At 38.8% G+C, this 11,447-nt stretch overlaps 1 protein-coding gene across 1 annotated transcript; it reads right to left on the bottom strand.

Moving 5' to 3' along the window:
• Window positions 1-244: 244 nt before the first annotated feature.
• Window positions 245-8,420, bottom strand: LOC104414722 (hypothetical protein). Its single transcript, XM_010025883.3, has 6 exons — window positions 7,993-8,420; window positions 5,686-7,363; window positions 5,316-5,567; window positions 5,019-5,099; window positions 1,240-1,815; window positions 245-524 (listed from the first exon to the last, which is right to left on the bottom strand). The coding sequence occupies exons 2-6, from the start codon at window positions 6,259-6,261 to the stop codon at window positions 468-470; spliced, it is 1,542 nt and encodes a 513-aa protein (XP_010024185.2). The 5' UTR covers window positions 6,262-7,363; window positions 7,993-8,420; the 3' UTR covers window positions 245-467.
• Between the last annotated feature and the right edge of the window lie 3,027 nt (window positions 8,421-11,447).

The raw sequence follows: 11,447 nt of genomic DNA, 5'->3' as shown, positions 1-11,447 counted from the left end.
ATCTCCACTCCCCATTAGTCAAATTCCAAGTGCCGTGGTCAGAAGTTTCTTGTGCCGCTTGTAATCCACCTTGCACAGGAGACGAGATGTTGAAATATTTATATTTATATGATTTCCTTCCACATGTTTGCTTAAACTTTTTTTAGTTCGAATCTTCCACGTCCCTACTTGCTTCTCCAATTACGTATTTTCACACTTTAGACTCAGGCCAACAACAAATTTACGCGTGAGGAGCAATAGAATATATAAATAATAAACCATAACTTTATTTATCAATTTAAGCTGTAGGGAGCCCATATTTGATATGAAGGCTGTGAGGGTAAAGTTAACTTGCACATGGAATTACAAGGTTAACATTATTGAGAAACTGAAATCTGTACAAGAGGAGGAATGAAGATATTCGAAAAGAAATACTGAACTATGTACAGCACCTCCAGGATTTAATTGAGGAGGTAGCTTGAGACATTTCAATTGCCGAGGTCAAAGTATTTTGGATCTTCTGGGTAGTGATAGTCCACCTTGAACTGCATTAGACATGGCAGACTCGTCAGAGATATAGAGAATTAACACCATCTTGGACACAGTCGCTAATCCAAAGATGTGAATCCTGATGGACTTCAAACCAGGCGCATCGATGTATGCGACTATGTGCGCCCGGCGGTTATAACTACGGCTTCATGTTCTTACCAATTCCGGTCTAGCATGAAAGGTCGACTGAATATGGCCAATCGAACATAATGCACTACGTTTCGATGAGCTAATTATTGAATCTTTAAACAGATTCAAGTTTTCCTTTATTGTAGATTTAGACGGACACCCAAAAAAAAAAAAAAAAACGCAGTCCTGTTGTACGGTAAAAGAAACGAAACAAAGCGCATCAGATAGCCCTATAAGGAGAGAGAAAGAGCGGTGAAGTCCTGGCTACATGAACATGGAGCTCAAAGAGAACATTGATTAATCAGAAGATATCTGGGGGCCAAAAAGGAGATAGAAATAGATTTGAAAGTCCAAAACACTAAAACAAAGAAAGATCAACAGAATGTGCCTTCTTCATATTCTTTTGAGGACGACAGAAGTTAAGGGAGAAGTTAAATGACAATTGAAATAACACTACAAGGGAAAAAATTTAGTCAGGCATTCAGCGCCACAGTGATGCCACATACGATATTTGGAGAACAGACACTAAAAGCACTTCAGCAAAAGTAAAGGAGTACGATAAGTCAAAGATAGATCACATACCTTGCCTTCATCAGCATCTGAATGTCGTTGAGGAAATACAACCCTCATGTCATTGTATAAATAGAATCTCCTTTCCCTATCTGACAAATTTTCTTTTGGTACAGAGAAGGGATCAGATTTACATCTTGCAACTGACCTTTTACTCTTTTTAGGAAAAGGGCAAAGAAAACGGAGGTGAAGAGCATAGCGCAAGGCACCAGCTCCAGTCATGTTCTCATTGACCTTTGAACAACCATGAAATATTTTTCTGTCACTACCGTTGCAAGTATCTTCACAATAACAGTCATAACCAGGTTTACCACTCCTACACCCATCGTTAAACTTAGAAGAGGGAATATTTTGCTCTCCAAAGCTGTCAGGTTTCTCAGACTGATCACCTTCCTCCACTGAACCCACCACATCAGAGGTTTCATTCCCAGTAACATTGGATTGTGTAGCATCAACTCCAGGCTGCACAAGATGGTTCGACATTGGAGTCACTACGTCTGTGACTTTTGAGTTCAAATCTAGCTGCTCTTTCAGCTGTGCCGAAGCTGAGCAACAAGATTCTAGCGTAGCCTTCTGGCGCAAAAATGTCTGTTTCATTTACCAAAGTGAAGCAGAGAAGAAGATTCTCGTCAGAGTAATCATACCATTGCTAAGTGCATGTAACCCTAAACAGAAAACAACATTTTCTTTTGGCTAGTGGAGAACACAAACCAGCATCTTAAATTGATTAATTTAAAGCCTTTTTCTTTCCACTTAAAGCCATGAGATCACAGGTACCAATAAGTACAACAACTTACGCCCCTGTGAAAGAAGTATTCAACCAGAAACTGAATGGTCCAAAATTTGAGACAAGAAAGTCTGATAAGAGTTAAAAGTGGGCTTCAATTTGACAGAAAGACTTCACTTTCAGTATAAACACAAGGCAGGACTTCAGACACAAAAGCCCACCTGATTTATTGCATCATTGTTGAGCATTTCTCCCATCTAAACCAAAATTTAAGGTCGCATTCCTCCTTTTAATCAACACCACTTCATTCCCCCGGTCCTGCAACCTCCTTTTGTCTTTATACCAATCCTCACAAACCAACACTCATCCCCTATGTCAAGATCCTTCTAAACCATTTCTTATTGCATGACAAAATGAGTTGTGTACTATGGAATTTTCAAGGAACCCCAGATAAACTACTTCCATTTCCAATTTTCAAAATTAAGCAGTACTCAGGTAGTGTGGATGATGGTACTAACAATGATTTTAATAGAGTCCCTTCATGCTACTTAATGTAGTACCCCCAAAATATCTGTAGTCTGAACAGCCTCTTTTATGGGACTGAGGACATAGACTCATCTAGTATCATAAGTTCAAGAGCCCTTACAATGCATCCTTGGAGGGAGACAGTATCTTGTGCATCTAATTCATCGCATGGCAGTGATAACTGGAGAGGAGGGGATTTTTATAATCCATGGGATACTACCTCACAGACGATAGACATGGTTGTTTGCACCACGTCAACAGTGTAATAGATATGTCACTGCTTTCTCCTTTTAAGCGATTGAGAGTGACCCAATTCCTAACATCCCAACAATACCAAATTATCTTGACAAAAAAAGAAAAAGTCAAGAATATTACTTTTGTTTGGTTTTCCCTTGATTAAGCCTATGAAAATGGTTGGCGAGTGCATGCCAAAAATTTTCAATTGAATCCAAAAGAAAATGAATTTCTTTGGCTGGGAACTTTTTTTTTAGTTCCTTAATTCTGGAGAGCTAGGCACCTTCCCCACCATGTTGTTTTAAGAGGATCGATTTGCTTAATATCTTCTGCTTCCTAACTTTAAGTGGGAATTGGGTTTTGTAGGTTAAGACACTTCACTCCAACTCAAGGCCACATGAGACCAGTTACGTACATTCTTTATGCACAGCCAGTTCCAATCATTCTTCATTATAGAGAAGTTGATCCAATCAAGGATCATGAGTAAATACATGTTTTATCGAGCTTTGCAATATTAGAACTCTCATGGAGCTTATTAGCTTTTAATGTTGTAATATTGTGTCATACATTTTTTATATGATATTATAGTGAATTTCATCCTAGATGACTAGCTTTATGCTTTAAAATTGTTACAATCCAAATATTGGTTAAATCCACAAGGTACAGTTATTTAGGCATCTGCATTTGTGAGCACAGGCTTATGGATGACAAAATAATGCTTAACTTGAGAAAATATGTCAATCTACTCCTTGAGAGAAATTGTGCATAAATTGTGCATAAATTGTGCATAAAACAGAGGAGACATATATTTGTTTCGGTTTGTGCACATTGTGGTTTGGAGGTGGCTAGATGATTGGGGATAGCTCCTCAAGTTTCTAATGGGCATGCGCATGAGTTGATTGTAGTGTTGCTCCCCTGTCAGGAGGTAATTCCTCATTGTTCTTTCTCCCATTTTGTAGTGTGCATTTTTTAATGAACGGAGGTGCACATGATTATATCTGATAGTTTAAAAATGGGAAGAGTAAGATATCTGAAGCCATAAAAGGGCCACGGAACTACCTTAAACACTTTCAAAATTTCCCCTAATTGGTAGGGTTGGTATGGTAGGAGAACTCAGAGCCACAAATCTGAGTCCGCTAAGCTGGCAGACCTGATGTAACAAGTGATTAAGTACAGAGCTATACAGAATTTCCCCTAACTAACAGGGTTGGCATAGTGAGCATAAAACATGTAATCATTCTAAAGTTCATCAAACTGGTTGGTATGGTAAGCCAAGCATGGATGCTATTGATGTTTGGACCTTGCGGACTGGTTGAGGAGGATCCATAGTTAATGCCATACTTATATTGTTATTTGTTGCATTTGCATATGTGGTATTGTCATCCATACTGGGAATAATGTCAGCCTTTTATCTATACTCTTGCAGCAGGTTGGATTATAATTGACAGGACGATAGCCTTGGCAGAATTGACCCTTTTTGATCCTAGGGGTATGATATTCAGTTCTTTTTACTTCGATGGGAGACCTAGCCAGCAGAGAATTCTGTGATCACCCAGATGTCTCAAATTAGTTGTGCATTAGGCGATGCTGTACAGGATAGTAATATCAATGCTACATAAAGAGATGTTAATGCTTCCAAAATCCCTCTTCGCTGGAATGCTTTCTAGTACATTTTACAAGATTTGTGATGTCTAATGGCTGGTTGCCTGATTATTGATTTTTCCTAAGCCCATTTACTTATTTGAATCTTCTTTATAGAGTATGAGTGCATAAGTAGCAGTATGTTTAAATCTAGTCAGTATATTGTGTGGGCTCAAATGTAGCAGAATGTGGGCAAGAACCTTGAAGAGCAGCCCCATAACACAAGCACCTCTCCATGCATAAATCTTAAGAGCCATATTAAATTGTCGGCCAAACGCTAATTTACTACACATCCTTATCTCAGAATGTTTCCTCTTTGCCATTGAAAGGCATAGCATTTTGATTGCGTGTGAATGAAAAGCTTAACAGACATGGTTATGGCTACAGAAAGCATGCAAGACTCTTTGTGCTAAAGGTGAAACCATAGTGAATTTCTGTTTCATTCACTCAGCTAAGCATGGACCTATTTATATCCCATGTCAGGTCCAAAATACTCATAAAAAGCAAACCAAAAAAAAAAAAAAAAACCAGGTTCAGCCTAAATTGAAACTGCTGGGCCACAAACAAGCCAAATTCCTCAATTCAATTAATTCAGTCTCATTCAGCTATCATGACTTAAGGATAGAAAATCCAGTTAAGATCATTATGGGATTTTTTCGCATACCTTGGTACCCAGCGGCATGTCGCTCAAATCATAGTTACAAAGAAATGTGTGAACAGGTGTCTTCTCGGGATTGCTGAGAACCTATAAAACACCATTACCTTTTAGAGTCAAATAAGAAATTCTTAACAGGACATTACAATTGGTCAACAGGTTTTTATCTTCCTAATAGGAGGAAGAGATCATAACAAAAAGTAGAGTGATTAAAAGGGAATTCGCCATGGCCTTGGTCAAATTAGACAGTCGCTTCCTAAGATAAAATCAACCAGTAAGCCACTCCACAAGAAAGAAGCCGAGTACCAGTTGAATGCGCCCTTTCATAGGAATGCGCAGGCGGCTCTTGACAGTTTGCGAATCCTCACAGCTGAGACTCTTTCCAGATCTTTGGCCAACACACTTGTTTGACAACGAAGATCCAGCGAGATCAATGGATGCAAAGTACAACAGAGAGCAATCTCCATCCACACTGCTTACAGAGAATGGAAGCTTCTGTGACTGCGGTGAAAAACTCCCCCCAACAATGCTCAGCACAGCAAGAAAACCATCAATTTTCTGCATGGATCAAAAGCAAAAATGGGGCTACAAAAATTAATTGTCCATATTCAAAAGATAATTATCAACTAGTTAGGGGTGAATCCAAAGCCCAAACTCATGAAACATACAAACTCACCTGACAGAGTTTCCCAGAGAGAAGTCTACCAGACAATAGAGACTCCTCAAAGGAACCGACCAATGACCTCCTAACAGATAGTCTACTGAAGCTTCTAAATCCATGTCGAGATTTAGCAATTGATTCTTGATACCATGGCCAACACACCTCAGCAGTACCTTCCAAGGAAGACGGACGAAATTCTTTGCTTAAGAGATCAACATCTTCAAAAGATCTGGTTACTTCACTAAAGGCATCCTCTTCAGTGTCAATGCTAATGTTCATATCTGATTTGTGGACAAAACTCTCTACGTTCATCAAGGTCGAAGAGTCATCAGTAACATTCATTAAATTCTTATTTCCTCCCACAGTTTTCATCCTTTCAGAAAATTTTGGGCCAAGAGGAGATGAAGAAACAGTAGATGAGGTTATCTTTTCAGTAGCCGATGGTACCACCATGCTTTTGGATCTTACCTTACTTGATTTTCTCAAGTCCTCATCTGCAGATGGCAACACATGACAACCATGACTTAGGGGTTCCTTCTCTTCCAGCAAGGGCCCATCAGTGAAAAAGCTAGAAGCACTTGTAGTTTCCATGGAGTGCTCCTACTCTCTAAGCTTCTTGAGAAGGCCCAGCTTCTGGTGGTGCAGTATTTTGTCCTTCCAAAATTTGCTTTCTTGTAGTCTTTCGCCAAAAAAGAACCAGGTGTGTCGGTTAAGGGGGCGGAATATTTCTGGAAACTGCTACAGCCAATTTCAAGAGAATCGTCACCAACTTTTTCTGAAGAAAGAGCATGGCTCAAAGGTGACAACAAGCGTTTCCTAATTACTGACCCACTGGAATCAGTCTCATTCATTTTCACACCAGGCACGTCAAAGGATCGTTCACATTCAACTGAAATCCCATCAGAGCCGTGGGTCACCCCGCCAGACTCAAAACCCACTATTCTAGATATAGGATCCTGAATGCTCCTCTCACTTTTAGGAGTAAGCCAACTTGCCTTATCGCCAATCCTAAACCCATTAGCATTAGATGCAGCTGTCATCCTATACTTGAATGAATCACCTTGCAACTCAGAAACCTCTGAGCTAATAATTTCCTCAGTATCTTGTGGGTCAGCATCCTTCCTACTCATATCTTCTCCATGCATCCCATCCAAATCACAGGTGCTTACACTGGCAAACTGCCGCGAACCACTGGGGCAAACTTGCGGCAACCCCATTGCTGAAATCCAATTCACTTACACCTTGTTCCCTGGAATAACTACATATGCTTGGCTTTCCCCTCTTAGTCCTTCATCCCAATCTCCTTAGTGCAGTTTTCACCTTACCTAGTTGGCAAAACTATCTCTTCTTCCCATTAATCTCTTACCTTAGGCACAATAAAATAACTGTCGACACAAATTCAAAGTCTCAAGTCAAATCAACACCATTCCATGGATATGCCCATAGAATTCACAGCTCGAAGTACAAGCTAAGAAAAGAACTGCACCAATCTAAAAGGAACCTATAATCATGTATCTACGACAGGCATCCACATTTCAACCAGATTCCCACTGTACGAATGGATATAGAAACACAAGCATGTACTAAGCATCCATGAGAATCTGTCTCGCGATGGTGTCTGAAATATGTTCCAGCAGGGAATGAATCGCCTCTGCTTCATACTTGATCTGAGCACTAACCCCAGCAACTGAGACTGCCAAAAAAACCAAACAAGCGAAATTCAGCTGTTAATGCATCGATCAGCACGTATAAAAAGGTCGAAAGACTATATCTACAGCACTATATGCAAAATCAATACACCGGTAAATCCCCGCATTCAGACCAACAAATGACTGTCAATACGCGCTATGCGCAAAGTCACTACCCCCGCAAATGCTCACATCCAGACAATCACACGCGCTCAAAACCACGAAATCCCCAAACGATCAGCCTCTCGGGGAGCACTATAAGTCCGCATTCGTAATGCGAGCATCTACTCAATAGCAACCGCAGCTAAGAAAGCAGCTCGGCACAACCGGCCTCCGATCCTACCATCACCATCATCGCGCAACAAAATGCAGCAACTTTCGCCGAATTTTCCGCCCCAGAAAAATAAAAAGATTATATTTTTATAATCAACTAGGAGATAAGCTTCTCAAACAAAGAACATCCGATTGCTTCGAACGATCAACCGAGACAACCGACGGCACGTAGCAAAAGCAACTACGCAAAGAGGTGCCTTGTACGGCATACATTCACCCCGGACCACCAAAAAAGAAAAAAAAAAAAAAGAGAGGACGACCGGCGAAGTAAAGCAAAACCCAGCAAATCCAAGAGCTTTACCCAGACGCGCCGATAATGCGAGCGGCGACGGAGTGACGCGGAAGGCAAGTCATGTCAGCGCCACGCGCCCATCGACGACGACGACGACGACGAGGAAGAGGAGGAGGAGGGGCGGAAGCCGCAGCCGCAGCCGCAGCCGCAGCCGCCGTCGCCGGAACCGGAACCGGAACCGGCAATGATCGAGCCGGCGAGAACCTTCCGATCAGGATGACGGAGAAATCGGGAGAAGGAAACCGAGGGAAGGCGGAGAAGTTTTGAAGAGATAGAGAGAGAGAGAGAAGGGGCGGAGGGGAGAAAGGTCAAAGCGGTGGATGATGGCTTTGGGGTGGGGTTGCGTTTATAATGCCGGATGCTGCTCCAAACTCCAAAATCCCGAGAATTCTCTTCCTTCTTCTTCTTCTTCTTCTTCTTCTTTCTTCTCTTATTTTCCGGCCGTGACATTTGGACAAATCCAATCAAAGATTATATAAACTCCGCTTTAATAAATAAATGCTTCGCTAAAATACATTTATTTATGCCCCCATTGAAAAAAAAATAAGTTATAATCATCGACCGTGTTGTTTCAGATTAAATTTTGCTCAGCTGATCAAATTGAATTCGACCGTAACTTTTGGTACATAATTGCTAATTTGAAAAATCGAATGTTGGCATTGGGAAAATCATGTTTCACGGATCGTTAATCTTTTAAGTTCTTCTTGGACAAGGTCTTTGCCATTGTCATGTTGAGAATTTTATAGTCCTAGATGTCGCAATCGTCATTATGAATGATTTGTTAATTTACAGGATGGCCTTCTTGGTTTTGTTGCCTTTCTTTATGTTTGTTTTTTTCTTTCTTTTGGCCCTCTCGATCTTATCACTAGGCTGGTTCCACACCCTTTCGTTCGTCGTCATGTCCACCCAATTTTTTATCTTCTTTTCTTTTTTTTCTCTTTTTTTCCTTTTACATCACGGGAAAAACCAGCTAAAAAAAAATATTATAAATGAAACAATTGATGTTGTTGCCACGTGTACACTGAAGTCCAGCTTTTTCAGAAATTTTGGAATTTAACCCTCCAAATTATCAAGGCACCTTTATTTCATCTCGACCTATATAAAAAGATAAAAGAGAGTATCCTGTATCGTTAAAGACTAAAACTCGATGTCTCCGGGTGATTACTAAACAAATATCCTATGATTTAAGCTATATATTCATTTTATCAAGTTAAAGATTATCCACATCCGTTTTGAATTGAGTAAGCGCATGACGTGGGGAAAAGAGATTAGTTTATCGTAAAGGTATCTTTCAATCCGCACTTGCCGAATTATGACATGGTATTTGCATTTGTTAGGGATAATTTGAGTTTTGGTAAAACTTGAAATTTAATTTTTTTTATCTTAGGATTAATACCACAAAAACCAAAAAAATTGATAATCTATGATAAATTTACACCAAACTAATTTCACCAAATCCATATACATGTAACAAATTTATTCTAAATTGATATGGTTTATTAATGTTAACTTGCCAAGTCAATTGAATTATTGTTATGTGTCATTTAACTCAACAATTTTATGATGAAATTTGACAAAAGCTAATGAATAGTAAATATGTCACGGGTGTATTAATTTAAGGTTTTTGGTGATAAAAAAAATTGGCTAAAATTTGTGATATGTATATCAATTTTGGGCTTTTCTTGATATTAAACTATTTACAAATTAAACCCATATTGTAAAAAAAAAAAATTAATGTAAAAGGAAGGCCAGCTAAAATTCAAAAGTACTCATAGCAGTCCCACTTGTGAATGTCCTATAGAGCATCATGTACCATCGACAGCCACGAGGCGATCGACCTAACCAAGATTCAAATCCTGTGGGCCTAATATCTAGCGTCGATAAGAAGCTAAATCCTAATTCTGGTCTAACTAGCATTATTTTAGAATAAAGCAGAGGCCAGGATTATGATGGATCCCGTGATCCATGCCCCGCGTGAGCGACTCCACTTATGGAACCATCAGAACATTCACCTAATTTATTAGGCAAAATTACCAAAAAGAAAAATTAGAAACTTATTATACAAATGTTCATTCAATTATAAAACTTTCAATTTAATCAATTTAGTCTAAAGCATTATGGCAATTTGCCAACTGTAGTCCTTTGGGTTAAATTTAGCCGGAAATTACCGATGTAGATGTTGGTCAACTTATGTGACACAACCGACATAGACTTGGATTTTTTTTTGTAGTTCTTTTTAAAAGAATACAGATTTGTTTTTCTTTTTTATTTCCTTTTCTTTTCTTTAGAATTTTTGCTAATGTTGCGTGAGGCTCGAGTGACCTTCTGAGAGCCAATTCTTTTTTGATGTTATAACATATCTGATCTTTTGGGTGAGAGTATGCTTAGAACTGCAAGCCACACTCTTTTGTTTGTTAGGTCGTGTTTTGTTTTGCAGCCTTTTTAAATTTTGCTTTGTTTGGGAGTTTTCTACGCTCTCATGTTTGATTATGATAAATGAATGAAAATTTCTTTTGACCAAAAAAAAAAAAAAATCAATTTGCTATTGTTTTCGTTTGAATGGCTCCAAAGGGCAATGAAGCTTTTCTTTATTTTCCTCTTCTTTTGCTACCAAACTTTGGGGACATTGAATGTTAGAGTAGAAATGAAGGAGGGGGGCGGGGTCTTTCGGTTAGCTCCATGTCCCTGCCTTTAAGATTGAAATGACGAACTTGACTTTCGCTTCCTTTACGACTTCGATTCGAGACTAAATCAAAGTAATTTAATTCAAGTACTAAACAAGAGAGAATAAGAAAATGTGGGTAGAAACTCGAGAGAACAACACCTTCACGGCTTCCCCTCAAGTCATTTTCGGCTTCATCTTGTTTAATAAATCTGATTCTTCGGACACGAGTAGGGTTTGAAAAGGTCACTTACATATATCCACGTTTGATGCGTGACATGACCCAAATAGAAATATATATCCACGTTTGATGCATGACACGACCCAATTAGAAATATTCATAGAGACTCCTTTATCCACACGAGTGAAACAAAGAAGAAGGTGGCAAAAATTTGATCATGCAGGAGAAAAACATTGTTTATTGCTACTTAGAGCGTAAAACACATTGATATCGAGTCAAGATGCTACTGAGGCTCCATTTATTTCATGAAAAAAAAATAATTCGAAAAAAAAAATTCCTAAAAATGATCGTTTGTAACTCTTACAAAATTGATTAAACAAAAAATATTTTTATTATCCAAAATAATATCTGGACAATTTTTTTTTTGGAGATGATGAAGATATTTTCTATTAACTAATTATTTTAAGTGATACAACCGATGGATTTTAAGGAAAATATTTTTCAATTTTTCATTTTTTTTTCGAAACAAACGAAGTCTACGTGTAGTTTGATTATATATTATTTTGATTGTCTAGCACGTATGGATCTAGATATAGATGTATAGAGGTAAATCTAGCATTA

Source organism: Eucalyptus grandis, chromosome 8 (genome assembly GCF_016545825.1).
Source record: "Eucalyptus grandis isolate ANBG69807.140 chromosome 8, ASM1654582v1, whole genome shotgun sequence".
NCBI lineage: Eukaryota > Viridiplantae > Streptophyta > Magnoliopsida > Myrtales > Myrtaceae > Eucalyptus > Eucalyptus grandis.
Note: the sequence above shows the minus strand (reverse complement) of the source record. Positions and strands in the feature narration are given on the sequence as shown.